This window comes from Suricata suricatta, chromosome 8 (genome assembly GCF_006229205.1).
Source record: "Suricata suricatta isolate VVHF042 chromosome 8, meerkat_22Aug2017_6uvM2_HiC, whole genome shotgun sequence".
NCBI lineage: Eukaryota > Metazoa > Chordata > Mammalia > Carnivora > Herpestidae > Suricata > Suricata suricatta.
The window spans coordinates 73,422,778-73,443,706 of NC_043707.1; the positions used below are offsets into that span (position 1 = coordinate 73,422,778).

At 33.0% G+C, this 20,929-nt stretch overlaps 1 protein-coding gene across 8 annotated transcripts in view; it reads right to left on the reverse strand.

The window, feature by feature from the left end:
- PRKACB (protein kinase cAMP-activated catalytic subunit beta) overlaps window positions 1-20,929 on the reverse strand; it is a 113,133-nt gene that overhangs the window by 48,135 nt on the left and 44,069 nt on the right. For 4 of the 8 annotated variants that reach the window (XM_029947710.1, XM_029947708.1, XM_029947709.1 and 1 more), the window contains exon 1: window positions 643-948. The exons of 1 other annotated variant lie outside the window; for it this stretch is intronic. In XM_029947710.1, coding sequence (XP_029803570.1) covers window positions 643-649 — 7 coding nt within the window. In that variant the 5' untranslated portion in view covers window positions 650-948. Of the gene's footprint in view, window positions 1-642; window positions 949-1,233; window positions 1,266-15,653; window positions 15,941-20,929 lie in introns of those variants that run through there. 3 more of the 8 variants (XM_029947701.1, XM_029947702.1, XM_029947707.1) reach the window with 3 other exon arrangements.

Genomic DNA, 20,929 nt, shown 5'->3' on the forward strand with positions numbered 1-20,929 from the left:
CACATTATAAAAACATAAAAGGAAACTAATGATCATGAAAGTACTTATTCTAACAAATTATTTCCCCCAAAAAAGTATCTGAAAAATTTTAACAAAGCCTCCAAAACCAAAATGCACATATTTATTTCATCATTAATTCTCTAACTGTAGTTAAAAGCAACCAGTAAATCAACAAAATTCTGGCAGCATCTTATTCAAGATTAGTGCTTTTTAAAACATAATTAAAAAGAAGCTAACAAAATTTAATATTAGAATGACAAAGCCAATAAATAGAAAGTTCAGTTATCTTCAGGATCAGATAATAAAAAGAAATTCCTCATTTATCATGGTGGATCTTTTACTCACTAATTTATAACACAATTAGTAACAACAGCATTTACTGAATACAATAAATCAAACAGTAAAGAAAATTAGAAACTGATTATTGGTATCGGCTATTAATAGTGGTTTTACTTGTTCACAGTTCTCAATGGATTTTTAAAAGCAAATTACTATAATGCCAAAATGCAAAAGCATCAATAGAAAATGTAAATCACTGTAGCTCTGGCTTTACAATTACCCCTTTAGAACATGTTTTTTCCTCATATAGTTAAATATTTCTAAAAAAATATATAGCTGCAGTGGCTCAGAGAGCATACTTACCACTCATGATGAAACCCAACCTTTCCAAAACATACTGCTCAAAACAACAATCCAACAGCAAAGGGAGTTATGCTAATCTCTAGAGGTAGAAGAACCGATGGTGTAAACACATACACTGGAACACGCAGCACACAGAAAATGAAAATAGCTTTCTTTTGTTTAAAAAAGAAAAGCCCCTAGAAGCAAAGCATAACTGCCCAGCATGAGATATCACTAGTAAACATCAGATTAATGCCAAAGATGTCTATAACCAGATTTAATTTCTTTCAAGCTGGTTATTCTAGCCTCCTTCATATACCACCAGAACAACTCAAAATGGCAGGGAGAAAATGTTCAAACCAGGATGTATAAGATGTTCTCAATTATATCAGCATGAGTTGTTACCACGGCAACATTAGACCAGAATTATCGGTTCACTTGTAACCAAGGAGTAGCTTTTCTAAAGCTTTAATCAAGCAAGACAAATAAAATATTCTTTTATTTTAGAGCCACATGATTTAAAAATTACGTTTCTTAAATTAAATGCACTTATCTACCCTTTTTACATCTTTCAAAGATATAAAAAAATTGCTGTTTTCTTCAAATACTCACACAATCCCATGTTGAACCTGGCAAGGAACAAACAGCAGAATGATTGCACCTAAACGTCTTTCAATTACACGAGCTCTTACTGCTAGCTGTGGACCTCACTGATATTAAAATGCTGTGTGCTGTTGCTAGTGACTATTGGCGATGAATCTTATTGCCCAGATCGCTGATAGCTTTCATTTTTCATGAGCCAGAAAGCTATACTGCAGCACAAATGTTAACCATTTAAACATTCTGTATTACAGAAGAGACAAAATACAACACTACAGATTTCTTCATTTATAAAGCAGAATCATAAAATAACTAATTTATAAACTTACATTAAATTCGGCATTACAGACAGTGTCAGATGCCACTAACATGGTTTTCAAAAGAGAACCACATACAAAAAGTCACTGGTGATCATTGTTGAAGTGTAGAATTCCTTATACCAAAAAGGATTAAGATGACAGATTGTAAAGCAAGGTGGAAGACTGGATGATGGTGAACAGACTGCTCTGATTCCCAAAGACCTCAATTTTGTACCCAAATGGTACAAAGGATCTGTAGAATGGTACCTCATTAAGTGGAACTTCAGCAAGTGAACTTGCCATTTAAAAAGCGGCCATGTGAGCTAGGACTTCTGGGGATGGGGGCATGAATAAGTCTAAGAAACAACTATGAAGCTGGACAAAGTTCTCAAAAACAATGACTCCACGGCTCTAAAAACCTAGCAGTCACAAACAATAAGTTGAGAAGCATTTATTCATGAAAAACTGCTGAACTGTGTATAAGAACAGTGTGTGTCTAAGGTGGTCTTGCTCAGTGTTGCTCCTGTTCCCCCAACAGCTCAGTCAGTGCAGTATATCTATCAGGCGGGGCTGACCACGACAACTAGCAGCTTTGCTACCAGAGGGGCTGACGTGCTATAGAGCAGGCCAAAAAAATCCCACACAAGTGATGTTGTCAATAAAAACAGCAAACTGTACGAAATGGACAGGGAAAGTGTCCAGCTTTGCTAGTCTAAAGCTGTGGCCTTGGTAGGGGTGAGCAGCAGACTGGTAGTCTAGCAAGAAATTTAACACAGAAAATGGAAATGAGAGTCAGAGAGGACCTAAATAAGCTCCCCACATATCCCTAGCTAACTAGGAAGTTATTCCTGTAGGAAAGACCCAAGAGGGCCCCGCAGAAAGTTAAAGCTGGTATAGACTTGAAAACTGCCTGAACATGGAATGTGCTCCTCAACCCACAACAGCTCCATCAGCACAGACTTGCTCAAAGCGTTTGAACACAACCTCTGATCAATCACTGAATAACTGTTACAAAGGCACAGGGTAATTCCTAGCAGAGAAATCAGCAGCCAGACACCATGGGAGACAGCCCATATAATAAGGCCAAAAAAGTTATTAAAGATAAGTACATACATATATACATACAACCAAGAAGAAAAAATAATCAGAATCCAGAACTGCCACAAAAATATTATGTAATCATAATGAAGAGAAAAGGTAGTCAATAGAAAATGTCTCTGACTAGGTCCAAAATATAGCATTTGGCAGACAGAAGACTTCAAAACATATATAAATATATAAATTATAAATCTATCAAAGATAGAATCTTATCAAAGAATAAAATGAAATTATGTTTAAATAATTAAAATTACAATGATATGATCTAAGAATGAGAGTTTCAATACAGAAAGAGAAACTATTTACGACATAAAAATCACAGACTTTCAAAATACAATAACCAAAATTTACAAACTCACTACACAGGCCCAAAAGAAGATCTGAGGAGGGCAAAGACAGTGAGCTTGAAGACAGATTAACTGAAATATCCAGATTGAAGAATACAGAGAACAAAAGACTGGAGAAAAATGAACAGACTCACATACCTGCAGGATATCAAGGGTACCAATGTACATGTAATAGGAATCCTAAAAAGAGTGGAGAAAGACAAAGGGCAAAAAAAGAAAACATTTGAAGAAATAATGGTTGAAAATCCAATGTGGAAAACATTACTCAACAGATCCAGGAGTTAAATAATATCAACTAGAATAAACACAAAGAGATCCATTGCTAGACACATCATAGTCAAGTTTTTGAAAGACAAAGGCAAAGAAAATCTTAAAAGCAGCAAGGAAAAAATGGCTAAGCATGCACAAGGGAAAAGCAATATGTTCAATGACTTCTTAACAGAAATAAGAAAGGTTCTAATGGAATGGACAGTAGAATGATATATTCAGAGTGCTAAGAGAAAAAAGAAACAAACCTTTTCACAACAATTCTCTATCCAAAACATTATCCTTCAAAAACAAAGGTGAAATAAAGACATTCCCAAACAAATAACTGAGAATATTTGTCGTAAGCAGAAATACTTAAGGATGTCATTCATGAAGGAAAGAAATGACACTAGGCAATAGTCAATTGACAGGAAGAAATGAAGAATGCTGGAAATGGTAAAATAGAAGTGAAAGATTTTATAAATACATACTTTTCTGTTTTCTTCTCTTAATTTCTCTAAAGGACTTCAATTGTATGAAATTGCATTGCTGAGGTTTATAAAAATATGTATGTAGTATGTGTGAAAATCCTAACACAGAGTTGGAAAAGAAATAAACTATCATGGACCATAATAGATTTACTAGATTTAAATAGATTTACTAGATTTAAATAATTTAGTAGAATTAAGTCAGTACTACCTGAATTAGACTGTGATAAGATAAAATGTACATTATAATAACCCCTAAATCAAACAATATGAAAATAGCTTTTTAAAAATTCAGTTAAAAAACAAAGAAGAATTACAATGGCACCTAATAAATACTTGCTTAACACTAAAGAAGTGAAAAGAAACAATAACAACAAAAACTGTAAGACATGTAGAAAACAAACAGCACAATAGAAGATGTAAATCCAACCATATCAATAAGTACATTGAATGTGAGTGGAACAAAGATGGATAGAAGGCAGAAATTATCAGACTGGAAAAAAAAAAGGAGTCCAGCTATATCCTTTCTACAAGAGCCACACTTTAGATTTAAGGATATAAGTAGGTTGAAAGGAAAAGGAAAAGAAAAAATATACGATGAAAATAGTAACCATAAGACAGCTGGAGTACCTAAATCAGTATCAGACAAAATAGACTTTAGGAGAAAAAAAATAGTACTTCAGACAAAAAGGACATTTCATAATGATAAAAGAGCCAATACTTCTGAGAGATCTGATAATTAGAAATGCATATGCACTGAAAAAAAACAGCCCCCCCAAATACTAAACAAAAATGACAGAATTGAAAGAACATCCTAATTTAACAATTATATTTGAAGATTTCAACATTCCCTTCTTAATAATTCATGGGAAAACTGGACAGAAAATCAGCAAAGATACAGAAAACTTGAATATTACCATTAAAATTTGACATTTATAAAACATAGCATCTAACATCATCAAAATACTTAGTGTTTCCAACCACACATGGACATTTCCACATTAAGCATATGCTAAATACTATAACAAATTTTAAATTTGAAAGGACTGAAAAATCAAAGAATGTTTTCTGATCACAGCAGAATTAAATTAGAAATCAGCAACAGATGGGGGCAGGGGGGGTTGCCTGGGTGGCTCAGTAGTTTAAATGTCGGACTTCAGGTCAGGTCATAATCTCATGGTTCACGAGTTCAAGGCCTGATTTGGGCTCTGTGCTGACAGCTCAGAGCCTGGAGCCTGCTTCAGATTCTGTGTGTCCCTTGTTCTCTGCCCCTCCCTCACTCAACACTCTGTCTCTGTCTCTCTCAAAGGAGAAACAGAAAAAAAAAAAAAAAAAAAAAGAAAAAAGAAATCAGCAATGGAAAATTTGGAAATCCCCAAATACTTGGATTTAAATCACAAAGATCTCCAAAGGGCAATAAGAAAATATTTTGAACTGAATGTAAAAGAACCTACAAGAAATCGTATTTATGAAATGTAGACAAAGCAGAGCTTAGAGGGAAATTTGTAGATTTAAACACCTATTTTAAAAAAAAAAGGTCTCAAACAATAACTTAAGCTTCCACCTTAACACACTCGAGAAAGAAGGTCAAATTAAACCAGCAGATCAAAGCAGACTTCAATGAAATAGAAAATAAAAAACAACAGAGAAAATTGGTAAGTCCAAAAGTCTTACTGATAAAGCTAGACTGATGAAAACTTAAAACTAACAAAACATGACAAAATAAGACAAAGTAGAAAGATACTAATTACCCAAATCCAAAATTAAAAAAAAAGACATCATCCTTGACACCAGAGGAAGTTTAAAAAAATTATAAGGGAATACTATAAACAACTTTACCTTGATTATATAACTTAGGTGAAATGGACATATTCACAGAAAGACTCAGGTACTGGAACTAACTCAAGAAGAAATAGGAAATCTGAAGAGACCCATGAAGAAATTAAAATGCTGAGTTAATAATTAAAATTTTTCTCACAAAGAAAAGCTCAGGTCCATATGTCTTCACTGGGGAATTCTATGAAACATCAAAGATATAATACCAATCCCATATAAATTTTTTCAAAATACAGAAGAGGATGTGACACTTCCCAACTTACTCTATAATGTCTGATACCAAAGCTAGACAAAGATCAAAAGAAAATTACAGACCAATATCCATCACAATGCAAATTATCTTTATCAAAATATTAACAAACCTAACGCAGCAGTATAGAAAAAGGATTATATACCATGACTATGTATGATTTATCCAAGGAATGCAAGGTTGGTTCAACATTGAAAATCAATTAGTGGAATGTCCTGTATTAATAAAAGACAAAACTACATAATCATCTGAATATACAAGGAAGAAGTATTCAAAAATTCAACAACTCTGATAAAAGTTTTCAACAAATTAGGACTCGTAGGGAACTGTGTAGGGGACTCTATAGCTTACATCATATATAATGGTGAAAGATGGAATGTTTTCCCCCTAAGACTGGGAATAAGGCAGGAATGTCTACACCATCACTTCCAAACAATTTTATATTAGAGATTCTTGCCAGTGCAATGAGGTAAGAAAAAGGCATACAGATTGATAAGAAAGAAAGCTGTCTTTATTTCCTTTGTTTATGACATGATTACATATGTAGAAAATTCTAAAAATCTACAAAGAAACTATTAGAATTAATAAATAAGTTTATTAACATCACAGGATGTATGATTAATATACAAAACTCATTAAGATTTTAATTCACTAGGAACAATATAAATGTAAAAGAAATCACTCTATTCACAAGAGTACTAACAAAAATAAAATATTTAAAAATCAATTACACACACACACACACACACACACACACACACACACACACTGGAATATTACTCAGCCATAAAGAAGAATGAAATCTTGCTATCTGCAACAATATGGATGGAGCTAGAGTATTATGCTAAGCAAAGTAAGTCAGTGAAAGAAAGACAAATACCATATGATTGCACTCACATATGGACTTTAAGAAACAAAACAAATGAGGAAAGGGAAAAAAGATAGGAGAGCAAACTAAGAAATACACTCTTGACCTATAGAGGACAAACTGATGGTTAGCAAGGGGGAGGTGGGTGAGAGGATAACTAAAATGGTAATGGGGATTAGGAGTGCACTTGCTGTGATGAGCATCAAATGTTCTATAAAGTGCCAAATCACTGTATTACACATCTAAAATTAATATTACACTGTTAACTAACTGGAATTTTTTAAAACTTTTAAAAAATCAATTTTAATGAAACTTCTTCACCAACAAGTAGAAAACTACATAGAAATTAAAGATCATCTATTAAATGGAGAAATATTTCATCTTCATGGATCAAAATACTCAATCCCAGCAGACTTTTGTTTTGAAGAAACTGATAGCTGATGCTAAAAATTAAAATAAAAGTGCAGTAAAAATTGGATACACATATAAAGAGAAAAAAAAAGAACTTCACTCCATACCTCACATCATATACAAAATAACTTAAAAATGGATTTGTAGATGAAAGCAGAAAATAAAAATCTTCATTGCCCTGGGTTAAACAATGATTTTTTAGGATTTGGCACCCAAAGTACAATCTATAAAGGTAAAAATAATAAATTGGACTTAATTAAATCATAAACTTTTCCTCTTCAAAGAGATCATTTAAGAAGATTAGACAAGCCATAGAATGAGAGGAAATACTTGCAAGTTATGTATTTGGTCAAGAACTTGTGTTCAGACCATGCAAAGAACTTTCAAGACTTGATAATAAGAAGGTAAAAATCCTCAATTTTGGAGGTGGGCAAAAGATTTGAAAATACATTTCTCCAAAGTAGATACCCAAACAGCTCATAAGAAGATATGAAATTATGCTCAACAATATCAATCATTAGGGAAATACAAACGGAAACCATGCTGAAATACCTGCTCACCTATTACAGAATGATTACAATCAAAAGGACTGATGATATCAAATATGGACAACAATGTGAAGAAACGATGCGCCTCATACATTGCTGGCGGCAATGTAAAATGGCAAAGCCACTTAAGAATAACAATTTGGAAGTTTCTTAAAAGAATGAACATAAGCTGAACATACAACCCAGCAATTCTACTACTAAATATCTACTTAAAAGTACTGAAAGCATTTGTCCACTCAGTCTTGTATGCAACTGTTTTTTTTAAATTTTTTAATTTTTGAGAGACAGAGAGAGCACAAGCAAGAGAGGGTCAGAGAGAGAGGGAGATACAGAATCCAAAGCAGGCTCCAGGCTGTGAGCTAGCTGCAAGCACAGAGTCTGATGTGGGGCTCGAACCCATGAACCCTGAGATCATGACCTGAGCCAAAGCCAGATGCTTAACCGACTGAGCCACTCAGGTGCCCCTGTATGCAACTGTTCATAGAAATGTTACCCAAATAACCAAAAACATTCCTGAGTGGATAAAGAAAATGCAGTATTTTCATAAAGCATGCTGTAATTCAGCAATACAATTGTTGATATGTTCTAAAACATGGATAAACCTCAAAAACATTATTCTAAGTGCAAGAAGTCAGAAACAATAGATTACATTACATAATGTATAATTCCACTTATTTAAAACATCCAGAAAGGACAATCTATAGGGATAAAAATCTACAGGGACAGAAAACAAATCAGGATTTGTCTAAGGTTGAAGTAAAGTGGAGACTGCAGAAGGGTACAAAAGGACTTTTTGAGGTGATGGAAATACTCTAAAAAGGAAATGTGATGATGGCTACAAAATTCTATAAATTTATTAATAAATATTGAATTGTATACTTATAATGAGTGAGTTTGTGGTAAATAAATTATACTTAAGTTTTTAAAGAGTTGTCAAGTGCTTCTATGGTTGTACAGACAGTGGCTTTAAGCAGATCTTCTTTGTTCTGGGAAGAATCACTGTAGTGGACAACTTAATTATGTAAATATAAGGCTGGTAGGCATCCATTACTTGGGGGAATGATCTAACAAAAACCCTTTGGAGCTAGATAAAGGCTGTTCCTTCCTAATACCCAATGGTAAACAAAACTAATTGAAGGGAAGGAGGAAGTAGATCTACATTAAAAATAAAACAGATCCTAAAAGGAAGGGATTAAAATTTAGACCCCATTCTTTCAAAGATTCAGAATTACCAGGAATTTCTTTCGTGAATTTCATTAATTTCTTTCATGAATTTTAGTGACAGTATCTGTGGCCCATGAATAGAAAGGCACACTAAGCAAGCTTTATCCAAGAGGAAAGGAGAATGTTAGTTGGTGACTTAGGCTCAACAATGGAAGCCAAATTTAAGTGCCTACAGAGGCCGTACAGGCAAAACAATAGAAGTAAAAGTTAGCATAAATCAGACAGATTAATCCTGATTAAAGAGGATATTCATTTAGTGCTGCCATTTGTTCTTAATGGGAATAAGAAACCACTGACATCAACCCGTTTAATATGTCAAGGATATTAAGTACAGATATTAATATGAAATCTCTAGTTTTAAAATCATTGTATTTTATATTTTTGTATAAAAAATGGTATCAAATTCAATTATTTAAAAAAATACCATGTGGACCAAAGAAAACATACCTGTGAGCTACATTTGCATTACATACCACCAGTCTGCTATCCCTGCACAAGATGCTTAAGAGCGAAAGGCTGATTTTGGCACAGGTTGGGGAAGGGCTAAAAGATAACCACCTCACACATTCAACCTGGCATAGAAGTCAGGATCAAAAGGCATATAAGTATAAACTAAGGAAAGTAAATCCTATGGATTTATTCCTTGGATGAGCATAACACTGGAAAGGGGGGCCACCCTCTATTTAAGAACCACTAAGATCTCCACAAGGATCAGTGTCATCACATCAAGAGCAGGGACACATCAAACACTTTGGGACCAGTTTTAAACCGTGAAACCATGTAGCAGTGGCAAAATCAACAGAAGCTAAAAATGAGACGATTAGCTTACATACTAGTCAAAATACTCCTCTTTCTGTATCTACACTTTAGAAAGATTAGACTCTCTGTAATGAGTAATCTGTCATAAGCTTAACAACATGTGAAGGGGGCTGGAAGGAGACCCCAAGAAAAAAGCTACTTAGCAGTCCTACTAATATAAATAGATGATGCAAGTGATTAATTTAATATTTAAAAGATGAAACCAGGGCATGTGAGGGGCTCAGTTGGTTAAGCGTGTGACTTCAGCTAGGTCATGATCTCATGGTTTGTGAGTTAGAGCCCCGTGTTGGACTCTGTACTGACAGCTCAGATCCTGGAGCCTGCTTCAGATTCTGTGTCTTCCCCTCTCTCTCAAAAATGAATAAACATTAAAAAAATAAATAAAAAGATGAAACCTTATTTGTATCCTAAATGGCCCAACTGGTTCAATAACTAGTTAAAAGTATACTTAAAAGCATACATTACTTTAGGGCTTGCAAGTAATATTCAATTCTTCAGAGAATGCATCACGCCACTTTCAACTTACTATGTCTTTTAAATAAATCCTAAAATTTCATATTTTCACTTACTTGTGTATGTTACTTATTTCTTATAATAAAATATGTTCTAAGGACAGTACCTATATTTGTTTACCCCGGCGCCCCTGTGGAACCACTCTTTATGATAAGCAAAGATGTGATGAAACACCGTGTACTGCAAGATCCAAATTTAGGGGCTGGTAGAAATTTATCTATGCGCCAAATAGACTATATATACAAAAGATATATATACATGTGTACAAGACTATATATACAGGAAAGATGTTAGCAGTGGTTATCTTTTGGTGGGATTGTGTGATTTTTACTTTTTTCTTTCTTAAGGTTTGCACATTTTCTCCAGTGAAGACACATTATTTGGTAATCAGATTAAAACGTTCCTAGGGGAAAAGTGTCTCTCAAACTTTAATGTGCATATGAATCAGCTGGGTAACTTTGTTACAATGCAGATTCTGACTCAGCAGGTTTGATAGGCCTGATAGTCTTCCTTAACAGGCTCCCAGCTGATGCTAATGCTTTTGGATTGCTAATATACTCTGAGTAGTAAAACATTACCTAGAATATATGCTTAATCTTCTTTTTTCTTTAACCATGTGGTATGGCTATTCTTGCAAAACACAAGCAAGTAAAAGTTACCCTTTATGTTATTACACTATTTGGCATTGCTAAAGAGTCCATGGAAACATTTTCTAATTTTAAATCATTTAATACGCCAATTAACTTAGTAAAGGGCTGATTACTCAAATTCTTATAAATAATCGTGATAAAAATACACAAGTAACACTGAAAAGTTTAGTGCCTTTGGCATGTAATATTTCCCAGATTCAGGTCAGCATTTTACGGCTTCTTGTTTATGACCACAGGCCTTTGTTTGACATAAATTGCAAAGATCACAATAGAACAAATTAGAGAAAGCTTGTTAGTGTAAGACGATGTTGATATTTAATGGCAATCTAACAAAAAACTCAATGTTTATTGAGAATTATGCTGGCGATACCAAAAATAAAGGACAAACTTATGCTTTCTAGGAGTTCTAATAGGGGAGATAACTTAAGGACTAGGGCAATATAATTTTAAATCTATAAAATAAACCATATTTGAAGTGAGTATAATGATAGGAGAATATAGGAAGAGATTATGAATTCTAATAGAATGAAAAACAGAAGTGATTTTGGTACAGAGATAATACTTGATAATACTTGAGCCTAAAAGTACGAGCAGACCTCACCATTGGTAGAAGTAAGGAAAAGGAATTCCGGGTAGAAGAAATGCCTCAAATAAGCACTGTTATTATAAAGGGAATCCACTGTCTGACTATTCATTGCCAGGTTCATGTGGTGATGAAAAGTCTTGGTTCTAATTAACTGCCCATCAGAAATAGAAAATGTGTAGTTCCCAAATACATTTCCTGGTAGTAGAATTAGCCAGCTAACTTCTCTTTTATTATGCAAGTTAAAAAGAAAATTCTCTAGGCTCTTTTAACAAAGATTGCATATATATTATTTTCCACTTTAAAAAAGCTGTGTTGGCTCCTCACTGTCTATTAGAAGGTAGTCCAAATTCTGAATATCTAATAATGTCAAAGGTCAGATCTACAGACCACCTTTCTGGACAGTATCTTACTATGTCTTTTAAGTAAATCTTAAAATTTCATATTTTCACTTACTTGTGTATGTTACTTATTGCTTATAATAAAACATTTTTTCCTCCTCCTCAGAGTCTCCAAATTCAATTCATTCTTTTTGTTCTTGAGGGTCCCATCTCCCCTAATGTTAATTTCTTCTTACGCTAAGTTCCAGTAAGCTACTTCTACATTAAAAAAAAATTTTAAGGCTTATTTATTTTTGAGAGAGACAGAGACAGAGTGTGAGCAGGGGAGGAGCAGAGAGGGAGACACATAACTTGAAGCAGGCTCCAGACTCTGAGCTGTCAACAAAGAACCTGATGTGGGGCTTGAACCTGACCTGAGACGAAGTCAGACATTTACTGATGGAACCACTCAGCTGCCCAAGCTACTTACACATTTTTAAGTGACCATTTCACTATACCTTAAATATTGTTTGTATGTATGCTCTTCCTACTCTTGTTTTGGAGGGTAAGAACTAGAACTTATTTTTCTTAGAGCCCATTTCATTTAGACTATACTATGGTAAATTCTCAAAAACATTTGCCAACGGCTGCCTGGGTGACTCAGTCAAACCATCCGACTCTTGATTTTGGTTCAGGTCATGATCTCAGTGTCATGGGATGGAGTCGCATGCAGGGCTCCGCACTGACAGTGCGGTCGAGCCTGTTTGAGATTCTTTCTCCCTCTCCCTCTCTCTGCCCTTCCTCTGCTTGGTCTCTCTCTCTCTCTCTCTCTTTCTCTCAAAAATAAATAAACTTAGAAAAAAAGAAATTAAAAAAGTTTGCCAAATAAAAAAAATGGATTACTACCAAGAAGCTTATGGAATAATAAAAAATAAATAAAAAGAAAAAAAAAAAAGAAGCTTATGAAATAGTTGCAGATGGAAAAAGTAGATAAAAGGATAATGTGGAAGGTCCTCTAGCTTAGAAGTTACAATGACACAGATTCAGTGGCCTAAGAAATAAATTTGAAAGTGAATTGTCTTGAAGATTGTATGAGCTCTGGAAAGGTAAAACTGACTAGGTAAGGTGATCTGATAAATCATTTTAGCTATCTAATTCTACCTGAAGAAATCTATATACAAAATTGCATATTTGTTTAATATGGTATTTAAATCTAAGATTCACTCATATGGATTTGTATTTACCAGAAAAATAGCCTGTCAATTCATGGAAAGGAGAATCAGTGAAGTGTTGATGGTATTTACCTATTCAGTCCTTAAAATGTTGTTATTAGACATTCATTAAGTGCATACATAAAGTCTAAGATTTAAAACATGAAAACTTCAATAAAGTTCAGCATTATATAATTTGATACACCATTTATGATCAATGGAAGATTTAAAAGCTAACCATAATACATTTGCTACAAAGACAATTCAATGAATGTCAATATTCCCATTCATTCTGAGTCAGAACAAAAAGCAGAATTCCTCCATGTTTTTTTCTTTTGAACATGTACTTATATGTGGATGGCATCAGCTGTTAAGTGTTTATGTTTTCAAACAGGAATTCCTGTTACTTAATTTAGTAGTAAAAGATGAAACACAGTTAAGGCACCTGGAAACTACAATTTTGCTTTTATTCTGTATTTCTTCCAATATGTAGTGTCACTAGCTAAGAAAGAAACTTGCATTAAAACTTGTTACATTTCATAAACACCTAAGTTGGTAATTATCCTTTACTCAATAGTTCACACATTTAATTTTTTAAAAATTATGTATAGTTTGTGTGCTTAGTTGATTTCTTAAAATAGCACTTTTGGAACAACCATATTCAGACTGTTTGTTATCAGTAGATAGTACATTCCTTTTTCTTGTCAAACAAGTCATACAAGTGGAATGCTTAAAGTAGCTTTGAAGAATGTGGTTTTCATAAAAACTTCATATCGTCAAAATTCCTTCCATAACTCAATCTGTAAATGATAATTAGTGTTTTCAGCACAAAAATAAACCTTGGAATTTTGAAATGATAGGATTCCTCTTTTTCTCCTGCATCAGTGTTTTCTCTTCTATATCAACACATTCCCATAGTAGAAAACTAGAGCTCCATGTTTACTATATTCATCATTATGTATATAAAATTATTGCATCTATTTTGATTATTTTGGGGATATGAAAGAGAGAAGAAAGTGGAAGAATACTTGATTAATGAATACAGTTACGTTTTAAGTATTTCTTGTATTATGCCTATTATTTTCATGGCTATGAGGTTTGTATTTAATTTTACTTGTGTACAAGTATTCTATTTTATTTTGAGATATAATATTAAAGACACATGTTAGCAGCATTTTATCAGTCTGCTTTTTCTAAAAGAAATCATGGCTCATGATGTTATCTTCAATTGCTAGGTTTTAAAATGTGTTTCGAAAACATCACAGGCCCCCTACATTAAAAAAATTAGTGACAGTATAGTTCAAACATAACTTTTAATTATTACAAGCCTGTGATATTCATTCATTTGAGATACATTTGGTAAACACCCACTATTTGGAGAAGTAGGTATCAGTGAAAAAGAAACTAATTCAGTATTGTCCTCATTCTTCACTGAACACTTAATTAAAAGGTTAAAATGCATGAAAAAGATTTCCAAAAGGACCTAGGAGATTGCAATTTAATAGAATAGGGCAAGTAGAATGAATAACAAACTTCTGTTGCATTGTAAATTTTAATAATGTAGTATCATTTCAATATTTAATAGTTCATTGACTTGAAGGTTTTTGAGATTCCTCACCTATCAACCAGCTATATGGTAAGGATTAATTATAAACGAAACCTTAGAATAAGAAAAATTTTACACATATATGTTCGTTTTCTCCCTAAAACAGCTCCAAGAAGGTAAAAAATTCTGATGTAGTAAATCAATAATTCAAATAAGCTTCCATAAAACTATGAAGGTATTGTAAAAACCAGGCAGTAAATTTTATAAACCATTCTTGGTTTTAAAATGTGTTTTCAACTGCTATGGAATATACAAACAGAAAAGGGCAAAACCCAGTGCTGATTATCAAACACATCAAAAAGGGCAAGGATACCAAGGGTAATTCTATTGTTCCTTTAATCACAATGACAAAAATACTTTGGGGAGGGTCCAAGGTAAGAAGTGGAATGAAGGCACTGGTGTAGTTCATACATGAAATTTATCTTTTAAAGTGCATGTCACCAAAAATGGTTTCATATCATTTTAGCAAAGCAGCAAGTCCAAACATTTTAACATGCCTGGAAAGAATGTGATGTATGCATAAACAACTCTTTCCTCCTTTAACTGTAATTATAAGTAACATAAAATATAATTACAAAAGCTTTTGATATTTCTAACGTTTAAATATAAGATTTTACATATAATATTTATACTTTGCTTTTGTATTAGAAATCCTGCTTATAAAACTGAAGTAGCTTTCACACAAGCACTTAAAAAAAATATAGAATTTGAATTATAGATTCAAGTCTTCTGCCCTTTGAAATCTAGGGCTTATAAATCCAAAAAATTTAAAAAAAAATAAACTATTATTTCTAAAATTTAGGCTTTTCACTTTTATATACGAAAAAGAAAAACAAAAAAAAATGGTAACATACACTAGAAATGATAATAAGAATTTTGTAAAAAGATTTCCTACTGATACTCACTTAGTGGTCATATATAAAACAAAACAACGAACTACACAATTCAAAAACTTATAATCAAGTTTTTGTGGAATTTTGCAACTTCATCCTACAAAAAGTCCTTGTGTAAATCATAAAAAGACAAACAAAACATTGTTCTTTATGCTTGATTCTAAAACTCCAATTAGTATTTTAGCTTCTAGTTAAAATTTATTATTAAAAAAAAAAACTTACTTGATCTGTCCCATAAGGCAGTATGTTCAGAGAAATGAAGGCTGTCATTTTCCACAGTTGCTTTCGGATCATGTGCAGTACCTTTAGAATGTCTATGAAATAACCGGCTAGCAAAACCTTCCAATTTCTGAAGAGCAGTTGGACCTGTATACTGGTTACAGGATAGTTCTCTATAAGCTGCCATTCATGTGCATTTACACTTTACTTAAAGTAACTGAAAATATTTCCAGAAGGAGCTCAACAACTTCTTACACAGAAGCTAAGAGCTATGCAAGTGTCAAACTTCCTGTTTGCAGGGTATTCAAACCACTACTGCTGCTCTGTTTCCTGTTAATATAAAACAGTACATTACTGAGCCCTTCTTAGCAAAAGTCTTCATTTCAACTAGAGATGGGGACTTTAAAGACTTGTAATATCAGCCTGAAATGTTTTATACTTGAGAGTGTTGAATATTAATAATAGGCTAATGAGAACATTAAATTTAAGGCTTTATATACAAACTGAAGAAAAATTTTTAAAGGAAAACTAGTTAAACATGTACTACAACCCTATGCAAACAATTCAAGGCCAAACCACTCTCTAAATAGAATAGGTTAAAAAGGCTGTGTGTGTTTTCCAGGAAATCAGCTAATGTACAGATTTTATGAATCCTTATAAGCAGCTAGCTAGCTTTTCACTGAAAACTAATATAAAATGAATATTAAAAACTCTTGCAAAACAACTCTATAACATGTATTTTAACTAAGAAAACTTTGAACTAGCACTTAAAAAAAGAACTGAATGTTGCTAACTCATTGACTTAAGCCTAATATATACAGGAACTACATAAACTTAGTATGTGAGTACTGCTTAAAATCTGCTGACAAGTGCCTATCAGCAGTACATTTTAAGACATTCTAAAATGTGAAAAAGGAACAGAATATAAGATTTACAACTATATAAAATCAGCCACAGCAAGACATTTCAACTGAGAAACTTCCTTCTAGTTTACTAACACATGTTATTTTTTAAAACTTAACACTGAGTGCTACTGCTTACCTGATCCCTAACTTTAGGTCTGACTTAGAAACAACTCTTTTGATTGAAAGTAAATAAAATTTGCAACTGTCAATTTGCAGGAAACAAAGTAACCTGTGGCATTTAGTGATGATTTTGAGTACTTGCCTTTTGACACTAATTAAAGGATGAGAAATCTATATGAGGGAGAAGAATCTAATTAAGAATATGTTAGCCCAGATTTCCTGCCAAATGTTTAACAACAGAATGGGAACAATAATAATAAATAGATTAAGTAGGAACAATAATGTAATCAAATTAGGACAATACACATACATGTGAAAAATTGACTAATGGATTTTGCCAAGTAACAGCTCATTTGTGTATACTTTGTCTTGTGTAATAAAATTAGGATCACTGAAAACAAATGGTCAACAGCATCTATAAGACTAAACTTCCAAATTTGTGCTTTCTGTGTAAATATGTGTGTATAAGAATAGACAATTTATTAACATCTGACAGTGCTTTACACAAAACAGACACTGAATAAGTGTCTGCAATCCTTAATAAACACCTCAGAGTGCAGGACTACAGGGGCAGAAGTAGATGAAATGCCTGATTTCTCTGATTTGCTCTCTTGGGAGAAATTCTATTCATCCTCGAGGATCACTCTCAGTGTCACCTCTTCACTGAGTTTTCCCACATATTTCCCAGAAAATAAATTACTCTCTCCTGTTTCCACAGATCTTAAATTTTTGTGTTAAAGCTTGCTGTTTGTAAATTTCTATATCAAATTGTGAGTCATTTAAATTCATAAATATAATGCATATATTACATACTCAAATATGTTGAAGAAAGCATTCATTCTTAATAAATTAAAGGTCTAATTATAAATCAAATACTTGAAAATGTTTTAATTTTGTTTATGCAATGTCACTGAATTCTTTTTTTTCTCTATATTCAGTCTAAGTTTTGTTCATTCTTTGGGTTTCATTTTTATAAGTACAAATGTGGATTTTTAAAATAATTTCTTGTTTTCTCTACTTCCAGTCATTTCTTTCAATCACTCATCTCTGACACATTAACCTTCCAAAATATTACACTCATGGTATTCCCTTGCCAAATGTAGAAGTTAATCCTAACATTTCAGTCTCACCATATTCATTTTTAATGTTTAGCCAGGCATATTCAACATTGCTCAAGTTTAGTAGAGATGATCCAGATTCTTAATTAGAACACTAAGATTAATTTATTTAAAACAATGCATAAAGCTTATGACAAAATAAGTATAGGAGGAGGAGGAGGAAGAGTGCGAGGAGGGGAAGGAGGAGGAAGGGGAAGTAAGCTTCATCTAGTGATGAAATCTGGGCTGTTTTTTTTTTCAATAAAACCGTTTCCATTTGTTACCAAGTCCTTATAGAAAGTAGAATTTTTAGTGGGCAGAGCATGTTTCTAAATATGGTAATGTGACCAGGAAGTTGTTGCTATGGAAGTACTTAGGCAATTTGATTTTTATTAAAAAGAACTCTACTGGCATCTACTGCTAGAAGGAAACAACTACAGCTTTAACTAAAACGAATTCCTTCATAATTCAAATTAATCTTAAGAAGTATATTGCTCGTATTTCATCCTGACAGTATTTTCAGAATTTTAATTTGTACTAAGATGTCTAGCCCTGTACTCCAAATATGATGTAAAAGCATATTTTATACTCTAGTAATAATTTAATTAAATAATGCATGATAATAAAACCAAGTAATTAACTTTGAAGTTATAAGGTCCTTATTATTCATTCTACATTAATTTTTGAGATTATAACAATTTTCAGAGCTGAATCTCCTTTGATTACCATATGATACCACAAAATACTGGTTTTTTCCTTATATTTAATAATAGTAATCAAAGCTTACGTTTACCAATTATTTTACAACATGTAAAATGGTTTCCACTAGCTTATCAGATCTTTACAAATTATGTAGGCAGGACAGGTGTTATTATCCTCATTTTAAGATGAGAAAACAAACATAAACATGAAGTCACGTCCCCAAAGTCACTTAAGTCTTCTGGCCCCTGGATCAGAGTGGCTTTGTACTGCACAACAGTGATTACCAAATGTAGACTTTTTTCAAATGCAGCATTTTTCAAACAAAGATGAGGAAGTGGGAATAAAAGAATAGTAGGAGGTGGAATGAGTTCTTGGATATCTCTCCATAGTCTAAACATTTGCTATGAAAATGTTTCCATTTAGATGATCAGTCACCTTATAGGCATGTGATTTCAATGTCCACCTTGAGGTTTACAATCATGCTGAGGCCAAGCATAACTATATACTTCAGAGTTCAAGGTTAAAAGAAAACCATGGAAGCATACTTGATACATAAACAATGTTATTTGTTCCATGAAGAAGGCAAATAATATGACCATGACCTCTGCTATTCAAATAAAGATTTTAGGGTAATAATTTTGCCTTTAACAAAATATTTTAAATGGATTCATGGGAGCGTGGGTGGCTCAGCCAGTTGAGCATCCAACTTTGGCTCAGATCATGATTTCACAGTGGTGAGCTCAAGCTCATCAGGCTTGCTACTATTAGTGCAGATCCTGTTTCAGATCCTCTCTGCCCTTCCCCCACTCATTCTCTCTCTCTCTCTCTCTCTCTCTCTCTCTCTCTCTCTCTCTCTCTCTCTCTTTCTCAAAATAAAAATAATTATGAAAAATTTTTAAAAATAAATGGATTCATATCTTTTATAAATATATTAAACCTTTTAAGACTGGCTTTTTTCATTTGGCACAGTAACAATTAAGGTTCATCCATATTGTGTTTCAATAGTTGACTCATTTTTATTATTGAATAGTATTCCAGAAAATGGATTTACCACAATTTATATATCCATTCACAACTGAATTACTTTGCACTTTTGTCAAAAGTCAACTAACAATATATTTGTCTGGGTCTATTCTAGACTTGGTCCTGTTCCACGGATTTTATGTGTCAATTCTTTCATTAATACAATACTGTGTTGGTTACTATAGCTTTTGAGTAAGTCTTAAATCTGGTAAGACTTAAATCTTACAACATTTTCTTTCTTGTTTTGACTATTAAAATTCCCTAGCCTTTCATATATATTTTAAGTTTGTCTATGCCTACAAAAATAATCTTGCTCATACTTCCTTAAGATTGTGTTTATTGAGAGAAATGCCATCTCAATGAGTCTTTCCATCCATGGTCATAATGTATATCTTAATGATACTTGGGTCTTTGATTCCTTTATCAGTGTTTTATAGTTTTAAGTATTTAGATCCTGCACATATTTTGTTAGTTATACCTACATACTTTTTTTTAAACTAGAGCTATGGTAAATATACTTTTAAAAATGTTTATAATTGTTCACTGCTAGTATATAGAAATAGGACTTATTTTCATGTATTAGCCTTGTATATTACAACCTTGTTATGTGCACTTATTAATTTTAGGAGTCTTTTTGTAGATTTCTTAGGATGTAGACAATCATGTCATATTTGAACAGATTGTTTGTTCCTAGGACTTCTAGTAATAATGTTGAACAGGAGTATCAAAAGTGGACCCGTTGCCCTATTCCCAATCTTAGAAAGACAAGATTTAATTTTTCATCATTTATTATGTCAGCTATAGATTTTTTATAATTGCCCCTTATCAAGATGAGGAGTTTCTTTGTTTTCCTAGTAAGCTGGGTATTTTTATCTTAGAGGGATATTAATTTTTTCTAATAGTTTTTTAGCATCTATTGGTAATGATCATATGGTTTTACTTCCTTAGTCTATTAATATGATAGATTACAGTTACTGATTAATTTTCAAATATTGAACCCCCAGGCTTGAATTCCCAGGATAATACCTCTTGGTGTTAGTGTACTATTTTTTTTATAACAGTTTATTGTCAAATTGGTTTCCATATAACACCCAGTGCTTCTCCCCACAAGTGCCCCCACCATGACCATCACCCCCTCCCCCCCTTCCCCTTCAGTCCATGGTTCGTTTTCAGTATTCAGTAGTCTCCCTTGATCTGTGTCCCTCACTCTTCCCTGCTCTCTTTCCCCCTTCCTCTCCATCAGCAATCAGACAACAAAAGGAAATAAAAGGCATCAGAATCAGCAAAGAAGAAGTCAAACTTTCCCTTTTCGCAGATGACATGATACTCTACATGGAAAACCCGATCGACTCCACCAGAAGCCTTCTAGAACTGATAAATGAATTCAGTAATGTTGCAGGGTACAAAGTCAATGTACAGAAATCAGTTGCAT